Source organism: Alnus glutinosa, chromosome 5 (genome assembly GCF_958979055.1).
Source record: "Alnus glutinosa chromosome 5, dhAlnGlut1.1, whole genome shotgun sequence".
In the NCBI taxonomy this organism is placed as follows: Eukaryota; Viridiplantae; Streptophyta; class Magnoliopsida; order Fagales; family Betulaceae; genus Alnus; species Alnus glutinosa.
Genome location: NC_084890.1, coordinates 32,193,979 through 32,220,412, shown reverse-complemented (window position 1 = coordinate 32,220,412; position 26,434 = coordinate 32,193,979). Strand labels below are relative to the sequence as shown.

Here is a 26,434-nt window from a genome sequence, read left to right as displayed (position 1 = left end):
CAAGAATCTGAGCCGGACTTGACGCTCTGCATGGGCACCAACTTCATGCATGGAGATCGTCCACGCCAGTAGCAACAAGTAGGAGTCCATGCCTGTTAAAAAAAAAAAATTAACGTTCTCCAAATGGTCTCTGGGAAGCTCTTTCCATGCGGTGAATGAGCGTGTCTTCCGTCGGGCCCAGTGCTCGGTCGGAATTCTCGTCGACCAGTGAGGTGTCCTTCTTTGGCGGATGCGACGACCACGAAGCGCTTGCATATGGGATGAGGATGCATGGCCGAGCACCCAGGGATAATGCTCACCATCGTGAAATTTGTGACTTCCGGTAAATCACTGAGATTTGGTGTCCTTTGGTTCGTCTAGCTCCCAACAAGGCCAAGAAAATTACAGACGAAGCGGACAACGCCAACGAAGGAATGAGGGGCATAATCGGAAGTTTTACTTAAAAAATCACGTGAAATTCATGATTTTTGGGTTCCGTCATCGATTTAGAACGAAATGTGACGGAATACCCAACATTGCATAGTTTTGATAAATGTATACACTCAATTGAACATTTTGCTACGTCGGTACCCTTTATTGAAAACACGCGCTAGTTTGATACCCTTTTTGTGAAATTTCTCCATCAAATAATGAAAAAGAAAGATGTAGCCAAAAAAACGTCTTACTGTGTAGATATAGATCATTAGCCGAACTACCTTAATTCTATGTCTCTCTTCCTTATTCTAGTCTCTTCTTTTTTCAAAGTCCATTAGCTGATGGATTACATAAAAGAGAAGGTAAAGGAGCAAGAATATTTAGCTCGCAACCACTCATAGATCAAGAATAAAGGAGGTATCCAGTGGTGGTAATTGCGATAGGAAAGTTTTTGACTTCTGGAGTTATAGCAATTTGATAAAAACTAGCAACTTTATGATGAATTTCTTGCCACGATATTCGAAACTGATTGATTCTTTGATAATGACTATGAAAGGTACTTCCCCCATAAACTGTAGTGAATGTGTGATTTGCATTTCAAGATTTTAATCTCTTAACCTCAAACATACTTTTAGCAACACTAAGCATGTCATCCACATAGAGCAACAAATAAATAAAAAAACCACATGAAAATTGCCCACAATACACAAAACGTTTGTACCTCTGTCTTGGAGATTGTTCCAAGCCATACATGCATTGGGGCTTTTGGATTTGAGTCGCTTCTTTTTGTATTGCACTTTGTACTCCATCCTTTTAATAGTGAATTTTTCCTGGATTGTCTCCGCCAGTAGATGTAGGCTTGTTAAGCCGAACCACTTAAATCTTGGTGTCCTTGAGTTTGTGTTACGGTAATTTGCTATTGTGCTATATTTCTACTTTCTTTGGTGATCCTAGAATATTAGTTTTGTCGCAACATAAACTATAAAAGTAAGTTAAATAACATCATCTATATCATCTTGATGTCAAATCTAATGATTTTGATATAGGGACTTTAGACTCAAACTTGAATTTTGTTCAATTGTTATCTTTTCTCCTTTTATGATGATTAAAGGTCAACATTCTCACAAAAAAAGAAGAAGAAGAAAAATAAACAAATTGCCAATGTCTTAGTTGGACCGGTAAGCTTATCTAAAAGAATAAATGAACACATGCGTACGAAAAAGGGAAGGAAAATATGGTTGTCACCTATGCTTTTCTTTGGAAAGTAGCCGTCCCCCTACCCATTTGAAGAAAAGGACAGAATTCCCTCTGTAAAAGTTTCTTCGTTTGCTAATTTGTGTCTTTTTGGATTCTTTCTTCTTCTTTTTTTTTTTTTTTTTTTTAACCCTTTTGTAGTGTGGATTGGTATGGCACTCTGGCTCTATATAGTACGTCCGAGTGTACAGCAGTTGGCACTTGGCTGTAAAATATATCATTAGCAAAACACACACAGGAACACTCAGTACTCAGAGAGAATGGCGGCCAAAGTGTCATCAATTTTCGTATACCCAATAAAGTCATGTCGTGGAATTTCAGTTTCTCAAGCACCCATCACTCCCACTGGTAAATCAACATGATCCACTTCTTCAAATTGTTCTTTTTTGTTCCATTTGATGTTCTTCCACCGTTGTTTCTTTGACCCATTTGATTGTTCTCTCTGTTTTCTTGAAGTTTTCTAAGCCTGAACATTAGTGTGTATCACTCTTTATCAGTTTCTGGGGTTTATCGCTTTTCTTTTTCAAGTTGAAAGTGAGTGCTCAATTTCAAATTTTGATCGATCATCTATAATTTTTAATGTGAAGTTACTGACTCGCTGAATTTTCCATGGTCAGAAAACCCTTTTGATTGCAGAGACCGTTTAACTGAAATTTGCGTTTTATTTAGTGTTCTTCAAAACAGTTACTCCACAACGGAAATTTTATAATTGTACAATTGGTCGGAGGAAAACAAAACAAAGATTTTGGATCTTCAGAATTTGAAAAAATAAAAAGTTGAAATTTTGGATAGAAGTAAATAGAAAGCGATTCTTGTTAGAAAACTAAAAAAGATGAGCTAAAGCCACATCGAATTTTATATAGTTATGCTGTTGAACAGTCTAAGTAATAGTAAGTTCATGAGGTTTTTCTCTTGATAAGAGATATTAAGCTTCGGCAAAATCATGCTAGTTAGCAGAATCAGTAAGGCTGATGAACAAGCTTAGGCTTGAACCAATCTAAGATAGCCTAATTTTTTTGACCAAATTTGTCAAACTTTTTCGTTCAGGAACCAAGCCGAAACTGAACCTGGGAAACTATTTTAATGGTCAATTTAAGAACCACAGTCTGTTGGCACAAAGCCATTGAATAAAGTAAATGGATAACAGAAAGATAGGAGTCTCAAAGATATAAATTTTGTAACCCTGTCATTTGAGTTCCAATCCTAAGCCCTTCTTTTTCTTTAGAGTCTGGATTGTTGTATTACATCATAGGTCTACTGAATAGGTGATGGTATCCTTGTATAAATTGATTAATTTAGCAGACCCCAATTAGTTGTTATTGAAAATTACTTTAGATTTTTTTTTTTGGAGGAATACAAATTTCATTAACCAACAACGAAAACAACACACTAACACAAAACAGCAGTATCTATAAAAGCAACTACATCAATTACACCCAAAAAAAAAATCCACCAGCCAAAGAAATATATACAACCAAAGATTCTCAACAATACCAGCAGTCTACTATAGAAACAGCCAAGTTACTCATAAAAATAAACAATAAATAAAAAAAATAAAACTTTTATCAGTTAGACCTGATTGCTTTGTCCCTTTTTTTTTCTACTTCTTTTTTTTTTTTCTTTTTTGGCGCTTGATATTACAGGATTTCGATGGGATCGGCAATGGATAGTTGTAAATGCCAAAGGGAGGGCATATACTCAGAGAGTTGAACCAAAGCTTGCTTTGGTTGAGGTGGAGTTGCCAAATGAGGCCTTTTCAGAGGGTTGGGAACCTACCAAGAGCTCATACATGGGTAAATTCTTTGTTCTTTATTTATGTTGTCTTCTGAACAAAATTCTTTGAAACTATGGTGGTATGGTGGTTGCCTCATCTCAGGTACCAGGCTAAGCCCTACATTGATTTTTTTTCACTTATCATACCAAAAAAAAAAAAAAGATATTGATTGTCAACTGTTAAATTATCAAATTGATGTAAGTTTCTCTGATCACTATGTATGTGTGTTCTAGGCCAGACTGTTTATATAGAGTTTACTAGCTGATTTTGAGATGAAACCTTAATTCTTTCTTTTTAATGTTAATGTTGTGATCAAAAGGAAGTATGATTTGCATGCCCTATGCTAGTAGGTATGATGACCTCGATTATGGAGTTGTGATTTTAATGGCCTGTGCTAGTTGGTCCCAGTATTCTGGACTTAATGTTGAAAGGTGGCTTAGGCCTTCTAAAATTTCTCTCAACAATTATTTTATATGTCCAACATATTTCTCCATTCATTGCAAATTGAATATTTAAATTTCTGTATCTTTTTTATTTTTTTCTCTATGGCTCTTCATTGTAATTTACCACTTATTTGTCTCAGTCTTAAAAGCACCTGGGATGAATGTGCTAAAGGTTGCTCTCAGTAAACCACGTGAAATAGCAGATGGTGTCTCAGTCTGGGAATGGTCTGGCTCTGCATTGGATGAAGGAGATGAAGCATCACAATGGTTTTCAAATTATCTTGGGAAGCCCTGCCGGCTAGTTCGTTTTAATACCGGTAGGGCTTGATCTTTTTGCATTTTAAAAGAGGACATTGTTCCCACTAATTAAGGGTACCAGTGAAGGCACAAATTAAGTTAGTTGGGGGCATTGAAAATAAAATGTTCATGAATTGAAGGATGAATGGGCATGGGCAGGCCCATGTTTTGGTATTGTAACACACATACACACATGTACGGATGGTAGACAAATGCATACATACCATCAAGAGGAAAGGGAAAAAAGAGCCAAATACATACATACATGTATGTCATTATGCTCAGAGTCATATTTCCCAACTCAACAACAACTAATGTCTGATTTGGCTGCATGTTGTTCTGATTTGTGCCAACTCCCCTATGATTAGTTACAAGATTTGTCTTCTTTTTGTTTCATCTTCTATTTTGTTATATGTTTTTCTTTACACTCTTTCCATGGAAGCCTCGGCAGAGGATTTCCAATCATTCTGAGCATCTGGGATGACTTTCTTTCTTATTTAAATTTCTTATATTTATTTCTATTTTAAATCATGGATTCCATCATTTTCTAATGCAGCTTCAGAAACTAGGCCTGTAGAACCTGGGTATGCTCCTGGACACAGTGTCTTGTTCTCTGACATGTATCCATACTTGCTATTATCTCAGGTTGGTCCAGTTGAGAAATGAAAGCTTAGTTTTCCTTGCTTTTAGATAGAATCTTAAAGGTTGATATCGACATATCTTTTACAGGGATCGATGGATGCACTAAATAAGCTCCTCAAGGAGCCCATATCAGCTAACCGTTTCAGACCCAAGTATCCACTCTTTATCATGTCTCTTTATTTCATCTATAACTATAAGAATCCATGTACTTTGCACTGTTTAGTAGTGGAACCAGTCACTGCCATAAGAGCCAATACTAATAACTAAACATGCCCAAAATGTTAACGGATTTGTCTCATGAAAATTTTTGTTTGCATTTTTCAGCATCCTGGTTCATGGTTGTGAACCATTTGCTGAAGACTTGTGGACAGAGATCAAGATAAACAAATTCACTTTTCAGGGTGTCAAGCTATGCTCCCGCTGTAAGGTAAGACCAATCACTCTTCATTTTCTACCTCTCTAATGAAAATCAAATTATTTTCCATAAGAGTATTAATGTTGAAAGAAAGTATTGCGGAATTGATTTGGCCAGGATAAATTCTCCTACTGCGTTGTATTCAATATATAGACAGTCACTGTACAATGATAACTTCGAGTATATGTGCACTTGTACAACTGAAACCCAAAGATAATTACAATTCAAACTAAAGATAAATAACACAGCAGATACAACATAGCAAATACAAATACTATGTTATCCTAGCTAACAGCTGAGACTGATCCTTTGTCAATGAGCATTTGAATATTCCCTTCATCTTCATTATCAAATATTGAAAACTCCTGCTTAGTCTTATCTCCCTGCTTGGTATTAACATCTGCAGCAACTGCTATATCAGTAGAAACAGAGTCTTTGTGAGTCTTTGTGTTCAATTGGGAGTGGAACAGATTGCCAGCTACATGAGCTTCCCGTCTGAGCATTCGATGAGTTGTTGGCTTAGCTGCTGATACTCTAACAAATGTATCTCATTTGTCGCATGTGTGTGTGTGTTTTCATTATACCAATGTGAGGTACAAAATATCTTCACTTTATGGTGGGTAACTTGAAATGAAAATGTTATCAGCCACTTGGTAAGACGAATTATTGAAGATAAAATTTAAAAAACTACAGCTTGCAGTTGAGCTCAAAGATGAAGCATGAGTGCCTTCTCCAGCCCCAGAGTTGAACAGGTTGAACATGTTTAGCAGATCCTCTGCTGGTGGATACTATAGTCACCCTAAATCATCTAATTCACTTGATTCGGCAAAACTTGACATTTTATTGTTCTTTTTTAACTACCTCCTCAGTTAAATGCAAGAATTATAAGTTCCAATATCTGACCACCCTAAAATTTCTACGTGTACATATCCGTATCTTTGGGTCCTGATATATTATTTGCAGCCATTTGACTATTACATATGGGCTTCCCATAGATGGAGTTGTGTCTGAACCTCTTAAAGCACTAATTAGAGTGTGTATTTCACCTGCTTGACTGTGTTATATCTTTCAATGTTTACAAAGAGCTTCTGTATATTTTAGGTCCCTACAATCAACCAAGAAACTGGGATTGCAGGCCCTGAGCTGAATGACACTCTTAAGAAAATCCGGTCAGACAAAGTCTTACGTCCAACTCAGAAACAGCAGGGAAAGGTGAGTCTTGAATCCTTAACTGTGCCAAACAATTTTATTCCCTCCCTTCAAATGATTAACAGATAACACGTTAAATGGTTCTGCAGGTCTACTTTGGTCAAAATTTAGTCTGGAAGGACTCTCTTACTGAAGGGAAGGGAAAGATCCTTAAAGTGGGAGATCCCATTTATATCCAGAGAAAGGTTTCCTCTGCCAATGAAGCAGCAGCTTGAACTCTTTAGAATATCTACCTTTTTTCTGTCTTCTAGACAGAATATCTGCCTTTATTTCTTATGTTTTATAGATGATAAGACCTACTATGTAGTATATCATTATAGAATAAGAAATGGGTAGCTTGCTAGTGCAGTGTCATGTCCTTTGTCCTATATTGTAATATATAATTTTGCAATAATGCTAAAAATCACACGTTTATTCCACCACTATCTCACCTTGTTAAGATGTAATGCCAATAAGCCCTTGTACCATCTCAATCATATCATTAAGGTATTATTTAGGTTATGTTTGGTACACGAAATGGCTATTCCAATAGAAAAAATGGAATAACTTCTATTGGAAATTGAAGAAAGTGTAATAAAATAACCTTAGAATAGTCATTCTCATGGTCCATAGGGGTTAAGAAATAGTCATTTCATCATTAGTCATGAGAATAGTTATTCCTGTTAAAGTGTATATGTATACTCCAATACCAATACTATTTTATTCTACATTTTTTTATTTTTAATAAGATTATTCGTTTTTCCTAATGAAATAACCATTCCACATACTAAGCGTACGTATCCTTAGTGTTTACTACATTTGGACATGCTGATAATTAATTGATCACTCAACACATTTATAATTAAGTTATTACTTAGCGTTTAGCCGTTTAGTAAATTTGGACATGCTGATAATATATTGAAAAAAAAAAAAAAAAAACAAAGAACAAATACTACGGCATACCCCCTAAAAACTGCTTCAACCCCCACTAATCCCTTGAACCAATATCGCTGACCCAAATGGTAATCCAAATGGTCATTTCTTCTTGGGTTATATTGTATCAAAGATGACAATCCATCAGAGACCACAAGAGAATAGGGTTGTGGTAGACTAGCTAGAACATTCAGAAGCTTTGTCACTCAGAATTCCTCATCACACATGAAACAACAGGATCACCATTTCTCGAGAGTCGAAGTACCCCACGAAATCCTTTTTTATACTCAACCCAATGGCTAGCAGCATGCATGAAAACCTGCCTGAAATTTTTGTTAGGTTTAGTAGAGTGAGAGTCGTACGTTCAGTCTCCCAAACACCTGTTTGGAGTTTAAACAGTTCTGCCCGATATGGAAATACCCGACTATCATAATCTGTATACACGATTTTCAGCACCTTGTAATCACTACTTTATAGCCATAACCGAACCCATGAACATGATAGTGGTCGATGTTGTTTACATCAAAGCAAGGTTGAGGAAGAGTCATAGACATTCTACCTGCGGGCATACACATGATAAAGGGCACAACGATCGTGACATACCACCGCGCTATGCAGCTGACATTTATGGCAACTCACTCTATTGGGGCTAGCAAAACGAGTTGATGTGTTTGGTTCAAGTTGACCCATTAATCCGCTAGTGTCAACCCGAACATGACCCGTTTGGCTAAACGAGTAAAACAAATAAATCTGAATGCCGCACACTAATTAATGGGGTAACCCAACACGACCCGTTTAGCTAACAAACTTGATCCTTTTCTTTCTTTCTTTCTTTGTTCAATTCATTCCAAAATTTTATCAACTATTCTTCCCATAAGTAGCCAAAAAACTTACCTTAAGAACAATATAAAAATCAACAAACAACTCAGGAACTAGGCTCTAAATTCAATAAATTTACATTGATTAAGCCCACTAAACTTTGAAACACAAAGCAAACCTTACCCACATACATGTTATCTAGTTATACAACTACATTCATATATATATATATATATAGCAAAAATAAAAGAGGGTTCGAGCAATGTGACTCAGATTTGAGACATACATGACAGTTGAGACGAATGAATGTTTCTACTAAATGTTGACACTAAAATTAAACAAAATTTACAGGATATTCACTAGGTCAGCATATCAACAAAATCATCTGCCCATCCTCCAGAATAAAATAGAGATCTGTCTTCCAGGAAAAGTCAACAAACAGAGAATTCAGCACCCAACAAGCTACAACCAGAATGCATAACCAAAGCAGCAGGCCAATAGCATCAAACAGAAAATCCTCCACAAAAAAGAAAAAAAAAGCCAACCAGCAAGGGCAAAACCCACAAGCAGCAACAAAGAGTTCTACATAGAAAGAAGTCATCGACTTCCATTTGGTTGTTTCAATTTACCATAATATTTCAATATAGAAATAAGTCATCCACACATATGCACATGTTAAGAAATATTAACAAAATTTGCTTCACATGAATTTGGAATGTCACTGGAATTGATATATGTTGTCAGAATATCTTCTAGCTCATCCAACTTCATTTGTGTGTGTTCTATATCAAAAGATAAGAGGAATTAGTGTTATGATAGTGTAGTAAAAAAAATAATACAGTTAATGAAGAAATTAAATATGCAAATAACTAATATTACCTTGCTCTTCATATAACCAATCTTTAGTACAAACTAGTGCCTCAACAATATCAGGCTTGAGTGAACTCCTATATTGATCAATCACATGTCCACCAACACGAAAAATGGATTCTGAAGCAACAGTAGAAACAGGAATACTCAAAATATCACGAGCCATAGCAGCTACTTTAGGATAGCGAAATTCATTTACTTTCCAAAATGAAAGAACGTCAAATTCTTCATTCATATCCACTACCAGAGGTTCATTCAAATAAAGTTCTAATTGATTCCTTTTTGAATAATCATCCCGACATAATGCGAAATATTCCTACATGAAAACGAGAGAATATAAGCATGATTTACTAAGTGGTTATGAGTATATATACTAAGTTACTAAGAATATCATGCAAATCACTAAATAAACATATAATTTACCTCCATCAATTTGGAACGCTTCTTGCCATGTTTTTGGGGATCATGTTTTTCAATGGCTATGGTGCTTGAAGTTGTAGAGGAACCACTATATTCCATAAAGAGAGAGAATAATTTCTCACGAACATGCAAAAACTCTCTAGAATCAGTAACTCCATAAAGCTTCATATAACAGAAATTTATAAGTTGAAGCTTGTATCGAGGATCCAAGACAATTGCTATAGCCAACACTACACTGAATTTTGACCAATATTTCTCAAATTTAGAGAGCATTTGAGTTGCCATTGATCTTTTATACTCATCTTCGCTCTCAACTTCTTCCTTCAAGGTTACATAAATGTCAAAAATCACAGGAAAGTATAGGTTGGCTGTGGGATACTTAGTACCAGAAAACTCACATGCAGCATGGTAAAAGGAAGTCAAAAAACAATATATATTAGTCGCTTTTTTCCATTCAAGTGCAGTAGGGCAATGCTTATAGTTTGAATCAATCATCTCTAAATAACTAAAAGCACGCTGATAATGAATAGCAGTCTCAAGCATAAGATATGTAGAATTCCATCTGGTTGGCACATCTTGTCTTAACCCCTTTTCACTATCCAATGACATTTGATTCACAGCCTGAAGAAAATTTTGTTTTCTCAATTGTGATTCTCTAACATACTTCACACTATCACGAATCTTTTGGAGAGCACTATCAATCTCTTTCAAACCATCTTGCACTATCACATTAAGAATATGGCCACAACAACAAAGGTGAAAGAACTCACCTTCACAAAGAATGGCTTTCTTAATGTTCAATTGATGTTTTAATAACCCAACAAAAACATCATTGGAAGAAGCATTATCCAATGTTATAGAAAAAACCTTGGTCTCAATCCCCCACTCTTGTAACAAATTATACATCCTTTCACCCACAGATATATCATTATGTGGTGAGGGCATTAATGAAAAGTTCAACACCTTTTTAGTTAAAACCCAATTTTTGTCAATAAAATGTGCTGTGAGGCACATATACCCATCAGTTGTCAAAGAAGTCCACAAATCAGATGTTAAACAAATCCTCCCAGGACAAACGTTCAACATAGATTTAACCCTTTGTTTCTCCCTTAGATGCATCTTAATCAAATCAGCTTTAACAATATTTCTAGAGATAAGTGGTACATCACTACGCAAGCATTGCATCATTTCTCTTACACCATCATACTCCACATATTCAAAAGGCAAGTCATGCTTAATAACCGAAGCAACCAACAATTCTCTATATCTTCTAGGACAAAATTTAGAGGCACTTACAAACATAGATCCTTGATTTCCAGATATGAGCACCTGCCCAACATCACAAGTGTCTCTCCTCGGGCAAGTTTGTATGTGCCACTTCAAATTTCCAGTTCCATTTGCAATTGGAACCAAGTATGTAGTACCACATAACCTGCATTTTGCCCATACCTTGTCATCACCCATACTAGGAAGGGGATCAAAAAAGTTCCAAACTTCTGAAGTCCTATGCTTTTGGACCTTTTTATCTCTCCCCATACAAATAGAGACATCTTTTGTTGTACTAAATTCAACCATATCATCGTCAAATTCTCCAACAAAATCTTCCACAGGAACTTCGTTACTCATCTACACACATCATCGTTAATAACTTAGTTCGTCATTCCAAATTAGGCAGTACATAAAATCTAACTCACAAAAGCAGCTTGGAAGGCTGATAAACTTACCTGATTCATGTTTGGACACAATAAATGAGCTGCTCAAAACAACTAGAAAGCTTTATATGGACTCAAAGGACTTGAAGTAAACCTGAAAATTGAGAATTAAAGACTACAAATTAATATATAGGCATTGGTATATATTAACTTCAAAATTTTCACCATCATTATAATCCACCTTTTTCTAATGGAATTTTCCCTTCACTGCCTAAAGGTGACAAATACATCATTTTTATGCTTCAAAAATATATATATTGTTAAGCCTAAAACCCATAACATTAAGCTTTTGTAGCGAGTTGGTGTCTCTCTCATCCAAATCATAAAAAGAAACCATTTGATAAATATTTTTTTTTTTTGATAAGGTAAATTTGATAAATATATGTTGGGAGTCGCTCATATATTGGAAGCTAAGTGCATTAATTGAAAAGGAAAAAGTTAAATCAGGCAGGACCCAAAATACTCTCCCAAAACAAAACAAATACTTGAAAGATTGCATTTTTCTTTCTTGTGGTTAAATATGCATATCAATACGTTACTATTTTCTTACATATTCTTAACAATCAACCAGACCCTAAGATTTCCAACACAAATCACATAAACAACACAAATTCGGAAGTTCTTCAAAATAAAACAAAATCACGCTACTTTTCTCTTTGACCAATCAGCCCAAATCATTAAAAAAATAAGAAGTTTGATATAATATTTGTGTGCAAGAGAGAGAGTACCTTGGTGGGATTGATGAAAGGCGTGGATCTGAGAAGATCAAGAAAGAGAGGGAGACGAGAGAGAGAGAGAGAGAGGGGGGGGGGGGGTGAGCAGCTGCATTTTTGTTGACGGGTTAGGGTTAGACAAGAGAGATTAAGAATATTTAGGTTTTGTTTTAGCCTTCACTTTCTTTCTTTTTTATAAAGATATGGGTTGACGGGTCAACTTGCGGGTTGGCCCGTTTGACACGTTAATAAACGGGTTAACCAGTTTATGACCCGAAGTTATTTAACCTAAACTTAAACCCTGTAACTTTGTGCTATGTTCGTTTTAATTCGCAGGTCGCATCAAAAATTAAGGACGGTTATGATTCAACATACAGAAAATTGATGGGAGAATTTATATAAGGCGTAACTTGACCTCCAGCTCCGGCTCTTCTCGCAGCCATGGCTGCAATAAAGACGTTACTCTCTGTCGAAAGGAAAATTGGTGAGCTCCTCCCTGTTTCAAGAATAAATGCATATTGTAGAGGAAGAAATTGAATGCAAAGGTGTTGAAGAAGGTAGACAAATTGCCTCATGGTGAATAGAACCTGCGATCTCCCCCCCAAGCGAACATTGTGCACTTAAGTTGAAAAACTGGTTTACACCGTTCTGCGCATTATTTTATCACTGTAGCAGGTAATAGTTTTTAGAAACAGGTTAGAGTTGTTTCCTAATTTCGTGTTTTTTGGTGTTTTTGTTTTGCTTGTTTTTGTTTTAAAAACAACTAATCAAACGGTCATCTATCGTGCAAAAACATGTTTTGCTGTTTTGGAAACAGAAAATTGTTTACAAAACAGGCAAACAAACAGGCTCATAGGTTTTGTTTTAGCCTTTACTTTCTTTCTTTTTTATAAAGATACGGGTTGACAGGTCAACTCGCGGGTTGGCCTGTTTGACACGTTAATAAACGGGTTAACCAGTTTATAACCCGAAACCGTTTAACCTAAGATTAAACCCTATAACTTTGTGCTATGTTTGTTTGGATTCACGGGTCGTGTCAAAAATTATTAGCCTTAGTTCTATCTCATAGGTTGCCTCTTCCATGACTCGAATATGAGATGTGGTGTTTGGCTCTATATCAAATGATACAAACTTTGGTAGAACTTCCTCTTAAAAACTGACTTGCAAGAAAATGGTGCTTAAAAGCTTATATACTCATAGTTAAGATTGTCAGTAAATAATGTGGAACACTTAGATCGTAATACAACCATTGAAAATTAAACAGTAAATGGAACATGCACTGGGAGATTAATTTCATGGAACATAGAGCAAAATAAAACGAAAAGAAATACCATTTGGTAGCTGGAAAACGTAGGGATGAAAGAGAAAGTACAATCTAGAAAATGGTAAGCAGAAGAATAATAAAAAAAATTCAAAAAAAAAAAAATCAAAATTTTGATTCGTCTTCATTTCCTCAATTTTCTCAGTGTCCAAACAATGTACCAAAACCATTACAGCAAAATTACATAAAACAATCACAGATACACAAAAAGTTGGGACAATTAGACAGTAATTTCCAAATATTACCAAAACCCAACAAAGGCTTTGAGAGAGAAACATGGAATTACCTTAGCTTCGGAGTGTGGCTGAACACGGCGGTAGGTTACTTGGAGCTCTGTTGAAAGAGCTTATGGTTTTATAGTAGAGCATTGACGTGGAACCATCTTAGACTTTTACTATAAAAGGAACGGTCAGGATTTGAAGAATTACACATTCGAACATAATAGGCAAAGTAAAATTTATGCCGCTTAAAGGATTATTTTAGGCCTCGTTTGGTTTGCGGAATAGACCCTTAAAATTGAATGGTTATTTCTATAGAATAGTCATTCTTTTGTTTGGTAAAAGTCTATTCCTTGGAATATCTTTTACGAAGAGGAATACTTATTCCTCTAAAAAATTAGAGGAATAACTATTCCTTGGGGTAAAGGCAATATTTTTCAGAAAAAATCATTTTTTAAAAAAAAAAAAAAAAAAAAAAAAAAAAAAAAACCCCAAAAAACCAAACCCTTATACTGGCTGCCCGGCCACCCATTGTATGGAGCCGGGGGTGGTCACACCACCTCCGAAACACCTCGCGGTGGACCCCCGAGACGTTCCAGGGGTGGTGCAACCACCCCTAGGGCGTTTGGGGGTGGCCAGCTACCCCTGACAAGTATTTTGGGGGTGGCCTGAGACCACTTCGGGGGTGCTTGCGGCCACCCCCGGCTCTTGGTGGTCGGCCACCAATGGGTTTTTTTTTTTTTTTTTTAATAATTTGATTTTCTTTTTAATTTTTTTTTAAAAAAAAAATGTAGGGTTTTTTTTTAGTAATTTTGATTGAATTCCAATTAAAATATATGTATTCTTACCAAACTAAAGATTAGGAATAGCTATTCCATTCCGCCACACCTTCTATTCCTTGGAATAATTATTTATTTTCCTAATGGAATAGCCATTCCGCAAACCAAACGAGGTCTTAATCTTTTCACTCTCCCTCATTTCTCACTCTCTCTCCCAGTCTCCCTCAATAAATAAATAAAAATTAAAAATAATATTTAAATAAAATAAAGTATAGAATAAGAATATTTGTTGAAACGAAGAATGTTATTTTCTTTTCACCTGCTCCTTCAAGGCTTAAGGTAGGGTTGTCAATTTTTGACACGACCCGCGAAACCGACACGACATGAAAATATAAGGTTTGGGTTTGGGCTAATCGGGTTCGGGTCATAATCGGGGTCAACCTAATTGTGACTCGATTAATTTTTTCCAACCTACCAACCCATTTATGATCCACAACCTGTTTTTGGCATTTTTTTGAATTATTTTTTATTTTTAAAAAAAAAAAAATAATAATCACAATCGGGTTGTATTACAACCCGCCGGGTCGACACGAACCCGACCCACCAACCTAAATTGCCAAGCATAGCTTAAGGGCTATTTGGCCACTCCCTCAAGTTTAAAGAGGTTGGCCGGCCACCCTCAAAAAGCCTTTAAGAGTGCTTGGCCACTCCTCAAGATTTGAGAGGTTGGCTTATACCTCAAAAATTCTTTTGAGGTAACTTAATTGCTTGGTCAAGGCATTTTGAGGTTGGAGAGGTCAAATTGAAGAAAAAAAAATTAGGGGGTAAAATTAAAAACTTAAAAAAAATAATAATAATAATCACAATCGGGTTGTATTCCAACCCGTCGGGTCGACACAAACCCGACCCACCAACCTAAATTGTCAAGCATAGCTTAAGGGCTATTTGGCCACTCCCTCAAGTTTAAAGAGGTTGGCCGGCCACCCTCAAAAAGCCTTTAAGAGTGCTTGGCCACTCCTCAAGATTTGAGAGGTTGGCTTATACCTCAAAATTTCTTTTGAGGTAACTTAATTGCTTGGTCAAGGCATTTTGAGGTTGGAGAGGTCAAATTGAAGAAAAAAAAAATTAGGGGGTAAAATTAAAAACTTAAAAAAATTTAAGGCGAATTTTTTTTTTGGAAAGCCTTAGGACTTGGGGGGCCAAATTAAAAAATTAAGGGTAAATTTTTAATTTTTTTAGATCCTGAATGGCTCCGCCCCTGTTTGAGGGTCATCAGCACTCTTTACGTCTTGAGGGGCGACTGTACAACCTTAGAGCTTTTTGGATGATTAGTCACTCTCTATTCGGTGATTCGTCAAATGCTTACTTGCCAATTAAATGGTTTTCCGACTCCATCATTAAACTCTTTTGTAAAACAACACTTTAAATAGGAATGATAAAACACTAAAGATATGTTTGGTATGCAAAGCGACTATTCAATTAAAAAAAATAATAGACTTATTTATAATGGTTGGAGTTAGAATAAAATTACATTGGTGTTAAAGTGTGTATATATATATATATTATAATACTCTGAATAGCCATTCCCTCGTGAACCATGAAAATTGCTATTTCAAAGCTATTCTATTTCACCTTTTTTCATTTCCAATAGAAATTATTTTATTTTTCTAATTGAATAATCATTTTGCATGTCAAACGTAACTTAAGGCCTCTTTTGGTATGCGGAATAGATATTCCAATAGAAAAAATAATAGTTATTATTGAGAATAAAGAAATGTGGAATTGAATAGTTATTCATGTTCATTAGTTTAGTGACAATACATATACTACAATTGAAATTGAACCAAAATTACTAAAAAAACCCATATGATTTCTTACTTTTCTAAATTCAAATCTATAAAAACAATAAAAATAAAAATCAAACACATTAAATCTATGGGTGATTACCCATAACAAACTCTAGGAGTGGTGCAGCCACCCTTAGTGTCATGGGGGTGGCCAATAAAATAAAGAAATATATGATTTTCTTGGAAAAGATTTTGTATTCTCTCAAGAATAGGTATTTTCTTTCAAATGAATAATTATTCATCTTTGTAGGAATAATTTATTCCTAAAATTAAATCCCTATTTTAAAAGAGATCCCTTCCTATTCGGATGGGATGTAAAAGTGAAGTTTGAATCTTATGAAAAAAATAAAAAGACCAATCGAAAAAAAATACCCTCTTTGGTTTTCCCTTTCAAGAGACTACCCACAAACAGAACCTGTCTTTCTACAGAAGTGCCGCACGGCTCCACAACCCAGAACACCCGCCACGCACGGACAGAACCAGCGCACCGCCTAAGCTCCAGCCCAACACAGGAAAACCACCCCCGACCCACAACCCATCACTGCTTGGAACCACCACAAAACTGCCACCCATAGCCGTGAAGCATCATCAGCCCGAGCCCATAAAATCACCGTTTTTGGCCAAACCGGCACAGATATGGCCGCTCCACTGGGAAGCAACGCCAGATATGGAGCTCCGTTCAAGCCCGTCTACTTGGAAGAAGGTACCTCTTTTGTTGTCTCAGCAAGAAATTTTGTGTGATCGAGTCTTTCCCTCTGTTTTCTTCTTAGAAGTTGAGCTCTCTCCAAATCTCTCAAAACCCATCTCCGATTTTCATCCATTATTGCTTCTTTTCACCTAAATCAAGCTCCCGTATATATATATATATATATATACCTATAGCTTCAATCCAATAATACCCATGCCAAAATGCTCAACATTTCGCACAGAGCTCCTCTGCAACTCAATCAGGAGAGTCCTCAAGCTGGACCTCTCTTCAATCCCATGTAAGTTCCCTACACTGCTTCACTCTCACTTCTCAGGTATCACCGTTCCATCACACAAAACCTCTGAAACTGAGCCCCCAATACCTGATGAAATCTTCAAGTCGAGTCCCAAATTGGGTTCTTACCAGTTGGGTGATTCCACTTTCTATTCACTCATTGAGAACTATGCCGAGTCTGGTGATTTTTGGTCGTTAGAGAAGGTTTTAGATCGAATGAAACGCGAAAACCGAAGGTTTATTGAGAAAAGTTTTGTTGTTATTTTTCGAGCTTATGGGAAAGCGCATTTACCCGAAAAAGCTGTTGAATTGTTTGATAGAATGTTGTGTGAGTTTCAATGTAGGAGGACTGTGAAGTCGTTTAACTCAGTGCTTAATGTAATTATACAAGAAGGTTGTTTTTCTCGGGCACTAGAGTTTTATTCGCGTATTACGGGCAGTGGGAATGCGAATATTTCACCCAATGTGCTTACTTTCAATTTGGTTATAAAGGCTTTGTGTAAGTTGGGATTGGTTAATAGAGCAGTTGAGATGTTTAGAGAAATGCCAGTTAGGAAATGCATTCCCGATGTGTTCACGTATAGTACATTGATGGATGGGTTGTGCAGGGAGAATAGGATTGATGAGGCAGTTTCACTGTTGGATGAGATGCAAATTGAAGGGTGTTTTCCGAGTGCTACAACATTTAATGTGTTGATCAACGCGATGTGCAAGAAGGGTGACTTGGCACGTGCCTCAAAGCTCGTTGATAATATGTTTCTCAAAGGATGTGTTCCTAATGAAGTGACTTATAACACTCTCATCCATGGTTTGTGCCTCAAGGGCAAATTGGAGAAGGCAGTGAGTCTATTGGATCGAATGGTATCGAGTAAATGTGTGCCTAACGATGTCACATATGGAACAATCATCAATGGGCTTGTCAAGCAAGGAAGAGCTGTTGATGGGGTTCATGTGCTGATCTCTATGAAGGAGAGAGGGAACTGTGCAAATGAGTATGTTTATTCAGCGCTTGTTAGCGGGTTTTTTAGGGAGGGAAAGACTGAAGAGGCAATGAAATTGTGGAAGGAGATGATGGAAAGGGGATGTAAACCGAATAATGTTGTTTATAGTGCTCTTATAGATGGTCTGTGCCGAGAAGGAAAGCTGGATGAAGCAAAAGAAGTTCTGTCTGAGATGGTGAATGAGGGTTGCGTGCCCAATGCTTTCACTTATAGCTCCTTAATGAAGGGTTTCTTTAAAACGGGTGATAGCCATAAAGCAATTCTTGTGTGGAAAGAGATGGCAGACAATAACTGTACCCATAATGAGGTTTGTTACAGTGTACTTATTCATGGCTTATGTGAGGATGGGAAGCTTAGGGATGCCTTGATGGTGTGGAAGCAGATGTTGGGCAAGGGATTTAAACCTGATGTTGTGGCTTACAGTTCAATGATTCATGGCCTTTGCAATGCGGGCTTGGTAGAGCAGGGTTTGAAACTTTTCAATGAAATGCTTTGTCAAGAGCCTGAATCTCAACCAGATGTAATCACTTATAACATAATTTTCAGTGGTTTGTGCAAGCAGAGTGACATCTCCCATGCCATTGATCTTTTAAACAGTATGCTGGATCAGGGTTGTGATCCTGACTTAGTTACATGCAATATTTTTTTGAGAACTTTAAGAGAAAAGGTACACCCACCTCAAGATGGGAGGGAGTTTTTAGATGAGCTTGCAGTCCGGCTGTTTAAGCGGCAGAGAATTTTGGGTGCTTCCAGAATTGTAGGAGTGATGTTGCAAAAGTTTCTGCCTCCTAAAGCCTCTACTTGGGCAAGAGTTGTTCAAGAGCTTTGCAAACCTAAGAAAATTCAAGCTGCCATTGACAAGTGTTGGAGCAGCCTATACTGCTGATGTCTTAAGTAAGTCTTTTTTTTATTTTTCTATTATTGTCTTGCCCTTCAAAGTTTAGTTAAACTTAGACTTAGACTATTGACTACAACCACTTCTAAAATATGGTTTTGAAGTTATCTTTAAGAATGACGCTGCATATGCTTTTGAAGTTATCTTTAATCATTTGCATAATTGCATTTGCTTTTGTTTTTTAGTTGCATAATCCACTTGCCTTCTTGCTGTGAGACTTTACTTCACAAACCATATGGAAATTGTGAAGGATATGAAATTCGAACCGCTGCGTCTTAAGATCTAGGTTTCAGAGGAGACTAGCAATAATCCAAGGAAGGTATATTCTTCACATAGATACATGCATGCTACTTTCCAAGACTGTTTGGAATCAATTCCTCTCATAAAACAAATTAGTTAATTAATAAATTCTGCATTAATGAATGATATTAGATGCTTTTCCTTTAAAGTGGGCAAGGACAATATTAGTTTAATGCTTTCTTCAACACATGCACCCCAACAAAGAAATAGCTTGAGTGATTAAGTGGGTGGTGCTTTTGTTCAACAAGAAGGACAGGGCTAGCAAAATTATAGACAAGAATTTTAGCTGGGGACTAGTTTGTCTCTAATTATGCTATGAAAAATGGTTGACAAGGGTTTAGAGAATGAGTTTGGATGAGAAATATGCTACTTGCTTTGCAGCCGTATTTTAAGAGTCACAAAAGTAATCTGCACCAAACATATTTTGGATTTCCTAATTGATAAAAACACTGGAAAGTCATTGAAAATTAACTGCTATATCACATCATCTATTTTCTAAACAGAAGGTATTTTCTGTTGTTGCTTCATATTTATTACGTCAAGAATATTTTATTCAAAAGAGAATCAAGTTATTATTTTGAACTCCTAGAGATGGTGCCTGAAGTTTGTCTTGCATCACTGAAAGGATCTGCTGGAGAATTTTTCCTTTGAACATATTGTTCTGCTTTAATAAAATCCTAAGCCAATTGTGATACTTCCTTGTTAGGGCATTCAAAAACTCACACGACTACTTATGTGCAGGTAAAGTTGGCCAAGTCAATGACAGGATCCAAAAATCTTAGGTTGGACTCTCCTCGGCTTACCTGACGCATGTAGTTTGTTTCTGATTATGCAATCATAGGAATTAGTCTTTTTCTAATATGGATCTAGCATATCTGGCATAACATCATATAGCAATAATAATAATAATAATGATGATGAAATTTGGAAAGAAATTGAAATTTTGATGGCAGAGCTATTCCAGTGAAAAGAGAATCTGGACATAGTCATAGTCGAATCGTCTCCTTATTGTCTTATACACACAGGAAATTATGATAGAGCCAGCTAGTACTATGGATTATTGAGTTGGTATAAGGATTCCTTATATGATATGAGCTCCAAATCCTGTCATAGAAATGTTAACTGTAATAGTTTCTGGTGTTGGCTGGTAATAGTTTTTGGTGTTTATGGAAGGAAAGAAATAATAGGTGTTTCGAGGATTTGGAGAGGTCCTTGGAGGATATTTTAGCTTCGTTTTTTTATACTTTGTATCTTTAGATAGTGGCTTTTGTGCCCCCACTGTCGTTTAGTTTTGTCAATTTTATTGTTCGTTTTTTTTTTTCTAGTTAAGTGTTTCCTTTTATATACTTCCAGTATACTTAGGGGCGCATTACGTTTTTAATAAGACTGATTATTACTTATCAAAAAATTTCTATAGAAATAAAAAATATAAAAAAGAAAAATTCTACCAAATTTTTAATAATAGCTTCCTAAAAAAATGATTTAGTTATTTGGCTTCTTACATTTAGGACTTACATCTCAACTCCTGAAATAGATGGAACCTTTTTTAATATGGGAATTCTATCTTTTGTTCAAAATTTCAGATGAAGAAAGGCTATTGACAGTTTTTTTTTTTTTTTCATATGTCAGTCTACTAACTTAAGGTTTTTGTATTTGAAGAGCAAACATAAAACAACTAGACTTTTGAGTATTCATATAAATGTTCAAAGCCATGAAACTGTAACCCTGTATAGTACTAGTATAAAATTTAGGTCTTTAATTGCTCATAACTTGTACATGAATAGTTACACAACGTAATTTGATACAATCTGTAACTTGCTGTAACAAATTGGAGGGCCTAGACCTGTTTAAAAGTAGGTGAACCCGATATTTGACATGCTAGAATGATTCAGACTATGGGGTTTTATTATTAACATTTGCTAGTTGATAAAGTCTATGTGTACTCAAGCATTGTAGAAGTTTTTGTTTTATATAAATGATATATTTGCTCCTTATATATTTGGTTTAGTGATTGCTCTAGAATTACATTCATCAAAAAGAAAGCGTATCTTCTGAAGTCTTTCTTGGTTCAATGTTGGTGCAGCTTTACTAGAGATGATCAGACGAGTAAATAGTACAGTGCTTGGAATGAAACTGACAATTATTGTTCTTAAATCATCTAAAATAGGTAATCCTAGTTGTCTTATCTTGGGTTTAACATATTATAGTAATTGATTTGCTTGAATCTTAGGTTTTTGTGTTCATATTCTTTTTGTTTTATCTTTTGACAGAATGGTGATACAATTATAGTTACTAACTCTATGGAATATACCATCAGTGCTTTACTTCTAAATTGAAGTTTCAAGCCTTCTTGAGGTAACATTGTAGAAACTATAAGATTCGAGGAGAATTTGTCTAGTGAACCATTTTGAAGGCCACTTATTCTACCTAATAACTGAATTGGTGTCACCTATTCATAAAATGAAATCTGTGGCATTAGAATCTAGAAACTTGAAATTACCAAAAATAACCTTAAGAAAATTCAGACAGCCAAATTCTGAACTAAGATAAGATACTATACCTAATAAAACACTGCTGCCATTCGTACCAGGCCAAAAGGGCTTCTTGATTGGTGTGGGTTTGTTAGCCTTTGGCTTAGGACTCTAAATGGGGTGTTTGCTAACCTCTGAAACAAGATCATTGCAATTGCTTTGGTAAAAATGCTATTATAATTACTTTTGTATGACCCTGATAAGCTATTTGATTTCTACTTTTTGAGATTGAAAGTCAAGGTGCCATGTAATTCTTCTGAAGGTCTTTAGGAGCCACAAAATAATTATAGAAACTAAAAGGCTTACATTTTCACAGTTTCTTTTGACTGTTGGCCTGGTCCTTTGCTTGCTTGGTTATGTTGGTCTTTATTGGTCTTTTAATTAAACATACCAGAACTAGTAGCTAATGCCTAATGGATAATTTTGATTGCTCTTGCAACTTCAATGGTTATCTGTTACAAGGTTCTAGCTTAAATTCCTCTTTTGATTGTTAGGGAGAAACCTCTATCGCAGTACAGAAAAAAGGGATATGATACATTTTTTTTTCCTTTTTCTTTTTCTTTTAATTCATTAGTTCCTGTATTGATCAGGCAATGGTGTTACATGTGATTTCTTCAATTAGTAATGTGTTTTCCTTTTAGTACAGTGCTATGTAGTCTGTAGATATACTTTGTTTGTTCATTTTAACATTGAGAATATTTCTTTCTGGACTTAAGATCACTGCTATTTTCAGGCACTTCGAGCATCCTAATATGAAACACAAGTGGATGTCTTTGCTTCCTTCTTCCAGGTGTTGCACTCAGCTATTGTGAGTAGAGATTGTGTAGATAGGCTTTGGTGGGTATCTTCCAAGAAAGGTCTGTTCAAGGTCAAGGTTCTTCTTTAGCTTCTTGGCTTGCTCTGAAGGTAGACACTTCCCTTGGAAGAGTGTGTGGCTAACTCAGGCTTCTTTGAGGGCGATTTTTTTTGCATGGTCGGTGACCCGAGGCAAGATCTTTACTGTAGAATACTCTTTTTATTTAATTTGGTATGCCTTGGGTTATGCCTAGAAGAGTTATCGACTTGTTTGCCTGTTGGTGGAATTTTGGAAGGCTTAGGAGTACTGCGATGTAGAAGATAGTGCCAATTTGCATTTTTTAGTGTGTTTGGAAAGAAAGAAATCTTAGATGTTTTGAGGATTTGGAGAGTTCCATGGAAGATATTTTAATTTCGTTTTTTCATACTTTGTTTCTTTGGACGGTAGCTTTTTTGTCCCTACTGTCGCTTAGTTTTGTCGATTTCCTTGTTTATTTTTTTTCTTCCTAGTTAGATGTTTCATTTTGTATACTTCCGATGTACTTAGGGTCACCTTACGCTTTCGATAAGACTAAATTTACTTATAAAAAAAAAATAAATAAATAACAAGTTGGAAGGAAATCTTATTAAGGATTGGCAGACTGAAGGGTAAAGGAGTACAGTAATTTTAAGGCCCTGTTTTGTCATTATCATTCAGGGATTTCAGCTTTTCTTGCTGGTGAGCCATGTCGTAAGTTGCATGGAGACCAAAGAATACATAGTATATTAGCATTACAATGCTGCAGATTCCAAATCTAATAAATGACTGAGAACCCAAAGATCCCATGAGAAAGATATTTGTTGCAATTGACAAGGATGGAAGCCAAGGAACAAGTGGAACCCCCCAAACTTTTGGCGTCCTCTGTTGTGGCAGGAACATTGCAATTCCTGCAGTCCCTATGAACCAAAGAAGAACCGTGATAGTGTATCCAAGCCAACCATCAGGATTTAGTCCCCAGTAAGCTGAAGTTCCCATTGAGGAGGCAATGATGATCAACAAGAAGATAACTAACTTCAGGAGGTGAATTCGCGGGGTGATTTCTGTAACATAGTATCTCCTCACAAGAAGTGCAACAGCCATCATCATAAAAACAAAGAGTGTACTCACTGATAACAGGCCTGCCAAGACATCCAAGCTTGAGAAGAAAGCAATACAGGCACTTGAAATGGTAATCAAGAGTGTAGCATTTATGGGGGTTCCTGTCTTTGGATGGACAAGAGCAAACCATGGTGGAATCATGTGGGCTCGTGCAATATGAGTAGCATATCGTGCCTGTCCTAGTGCCCCTACCAGAAGAACAGTGGTCATTCCCTTTAGGGCACCAAGAGCTACCAGGTACTTTGCCCATTTCATGCCCACACTCTGAAATGCTACCGAATATGCTGCCTGCCGATCTATGTCTGTATACTTCTGCATCATAGCCAGTGAAAGTGCCATTAAGCAATATATCACGGTGATCATGGACATTGATCCAAGCAATCCTAATGGTATGTCTCTTGATGGATTTTTGGTTTCTTCAGCCATGGTGGCAATGTTATCAAATCCCCCATAAGCGAAGTAGATAATTGCAGCAGCCTGAAAGACTCCTTTAGCTCCATAAGGCAAAAAGGGTTTCAAATTTGATGTGTCAGCGTGAGCAAATCCTGCAATTATCACAAACAAAATTACTATAGTGTTAATTGCAGATGCTATCCAGTTGAATAATGAAGTTTTCCTTGTGCTGATCATTGCAATTGTTGCGGCAATTGCCAGGACTGTGACAGCTATTGGGTCCAGGAGATTAAACTCTTCGGCGAGGTTTGTGTGGATGCGTAATGAGTCACGTGGGCGGTTCAGTAGACTTGTAAAGTAAGAAGTCCATGCTCTGGCAACCGCTGCAGTTCCGACAATGCTCTCAAGAAGTATGTTTGCAGCTGTTACAAAAGCTGCAAAGTCACCTAATTCAATTCTTAAGTAAGCAAATGACCCTCCTGCAACTGGGACTTCTACTGCAAATTCTGTGTAGCAGAAGACTGAGAGCATTGCTGAAACACCGGAAGCAACATAGGACAAAACAATGGCTGGTCCAGCATGATCATGCATTTCTTGCCCAGTGAGCACAAAGATACCAGCACCAATGACCGAGCCAAATCCAAACCAGGTGAGATCCCACCATGTCAGGCATCGTTTCATATCGTTCTCGCTCTGCTTACGAAGCTCTCCAATCTCCTCGGCATCATTCGATCTGCGCAGGAGACGATCCTTGAACCGAAGCCCTGTTTGTGATAGCGCATATCGATATGTGCCCCAGTTTTGGAAGGATTCTTCTGGGAAGAAATCTTGTTTGCTGCATCTCCAATACTTTCTTGGTTGGACATCATCACCCGATTCTCCCACAGAACCCATGTTATTGGTTTTCCCTTTGTATTCTCTGCCAATACTTAAGACACTGATGAAAAAAGATAGGAAGACTGGTGCTGTTATATAACCATTCATGAACCACCAGGTGTGATTTTATTTGTGTGGAATTATGAATTTTTTGCAGATATTTTCCTCAATAATTGATAATGAATTAAGGTTGCAAGCCCCATGCACAATGGTTGACTTGGAATTGACAATGCTGACAAAATAGGATCTTGTTTTCTGCAAAGCACGGCAGACAAGATGGCGAATCTTTGAAAAAACTGTAATTGGACTTATAGAAAGGCCCCCCCTTCTTTTGTGGGTGTGAAGATTACAACGGTTGTGTTCTAATTTCTTCTTTTTATCAAAGAGTTAAAGATTTTTTATATCCTAGTTGTAAAGTAATTTAAGGTATCAGAGCCTCTTTCTCGGGGCTGTTTGAGTGCTTAGAGGTGTTTTTGAACGCAAACAGTCTAGCGTTTAAGAAGAGCTACCCCATCTAACATCCTTGGAGCTCTATAAAAGTGACAAAAGCGATAGGTTGGGGCCGCATTGGCGTGCCCTTATCATACAGCTAGTTTGCAACCCTTGCCATGTGATGGGATCAGTGTAGTGAGCTGCTTGTATTACTTAAAGCTACCTGTATTGCAAGTAATACAGGCCGTTATTGCGTCCAAGTCCGAGCACCGGTCCGAACAGGTGAGAACCCATTTGCTCTCTCATATGAGTTATCTGTAATGCGACCAACTCATTGCACCCAATCCAGATCCCATACTACAAACGGATCAAACGACATATCTTTCAAAAAAAGAAAAGGTGTGGTAATTGTGTGACTTGAGTTTGTTAGATCCAGGTTTCGCTATTGATCAAAGCTGCAACAAAATGGAACATCAAAAGTATTTATGGCATGGCTCATGGAGTATTGAAGTTGCCTAATCTTGAACATTTATACGATGTGCTTAACTTTTAAACTTAGAGAATTTTCCTTGTGTCTTCCTAAATGTCATGTAGCTTTTAAAATTACTATTGGATCAAAATTCAATAATCATCTCAAATTCAATAGTGATTTTGAAAGCCATATGACATTTAGGATGACACAAAAAGAACTCTAATCCTCCTTAATTCCTTATAGCATTACTCAAAGAGAAAGCCACAAGCAGCGTCATTAACATTAGGAAGCTAGAAAAAGCCTTTTAATGGGATTTCAAGTTTGAAAGGATCACTTACGAAGACTAGGAAAATCAATATGCGCAAGCCCTAACATGATGATGGTTAATAATAATTATGTGGACGGTAGACAAAAAAAAGTTGTTCGAAGTTGTACTAATTCAATCTCATAATGTTGAGATAGCAGTCTTAACAAATCATTGATTTTTATATATATATTTTTTATTTTAATAATAACCGATCAAAAGATTAATTAAGAATACCACGTCAGCATTATGATAT

General features: G+C 36.5%; 3 protein-coding genes across 10 annotated transcripts; 2 read left to right on the top strand and 1 right to left on the bottom strand.

The window, feature by feature from the left end:
* Positions 1-1,806: 1,806 nt before the first annotated feature.
* On the top strand, positions 1,807-6,867 carry LOC133869803 (uncharacterized). Its single transcript, XM_062306872.1, has 8 exons — positions 1,807-2,016; positions 3,312-3,461; positions 4,026-4,202; positions 4,739-4,827; positions 4,912-4,976; positions 5,149-5,251; positions 6,341-6,451; positions 6,538-6,867. Exons 1-8 carry the CDS (start codon positions 1,929-1,931, stop codon positions 6,661-6,663), a joined length of 909 nt encoding a protein of 302 aa, XP_062162856.1. The 5' UTR covers positions 1,807-1,928; the 3' UTR covers positions 6,664-6,867.
* Positions 6,868-16,421: 9,554 nt separating this feature from the next.
* Positions 16,422-23,010, top strand: LOC133869353 (pentatricopeptide repeat-containing protein At4g20090). 8 transcript variants are annotated; one of them, XR_009900422.1, is made up of 5 exons: positions 16,422-16,762; positions 19,123-19,256; positions 19,979-20,019; positions 21,321-21,404; positions 22,502-23,010. XR_009900422.1 is itself a non-coding variant. In XM_062306329.1 (3 exons), exon 1 carries the CDS (start codon positions 16,961-16,963, stop codon positions 18,926-18,928), a length of 1,968 nt encoding a protein of 655 aa, XP_062162313.1. In that variant the 5' UTR covers positions 16,422-16,960; the 3' UTR covers positions 18,929-18,936; positions 19,979-20,019; positions 22,502-23,010. The 8 variants fall into 8 exon arrangements, 3 of the variants coding, with proteins under 3 accessions (XP_062162313.1, XP_062162315.1, XP_062162312.1); XR_009900419.1 differs by lacking the exon at positions 19,123-19,256 and adding an exon at positions 21,508-21,592 and having other exon boundaries at positions 16,422-18,936; XR_009900420.1 differs by having other exon boundaries at positions 16,422-18,936.
* Positions 23,011-23,162: 152 nt separating this feature from the next.
* On the bottom strand, positions 23,163-25,132 carry LOC133869354 (cationic amino acid transporter 5). Its single transcript, XM_062306332.1, has one exon. It carries the CDS (start codon positions 25,076-25,078, stop codon positions 23,231-23,233), a length of 1,848 nt encoding a protein of 615 aa, XP_062162316.1. The 5' UTR covers positions 25,079-25,132; the 3' UTR covers positions 23,163-23,230.
* Between the last annotated feature and the right edge of the window lie 1,302 nt (positions 25,133-26,434).

What these genes read in the sequence shown, in the direction of transcription:
- LOC133869803 (XM_062306872.1), top strand. Translation starts at nt 1,929, where the DNA reads ATGGCGGCCAAAGTGTCATCAATTTTCGTATACCCAATAAAGTCATGT. An exon ending in GCTAACCGTTTCAGACCCAA is followed by an intron (nt 4,977 to 5,148) that starts GTATCCACTCTT and finishes TGCATTTTTCAG; the next exon opens with CATCCTGGTTCATGGTTGTG. An exon ending in CTCAGAAACAGCAGGGAAAG is followed by an intron (nt 6,452 to 6,537) that starts GTGAGTCTTGAA and finishes ATGGTTCTGCAG; the next exon opens with GTCTACTTTGGTCAAAATTT.
- LOC133869353 (XM_062306331.1), top strand. Translation starts at nt 16,961, where the DNA reads ATGCCAAAATGCTCAACATTTCGCACAGAGCTCCTCTGCAACTCAATC.
- LOC133869354 (XM_062306332.1), bottom strand. Translation starts at nt 25,078, where the DNA reads ATGAATGGTTATATAACAGCACCAGTCTTCCTATCTTTTTTCATCAGT.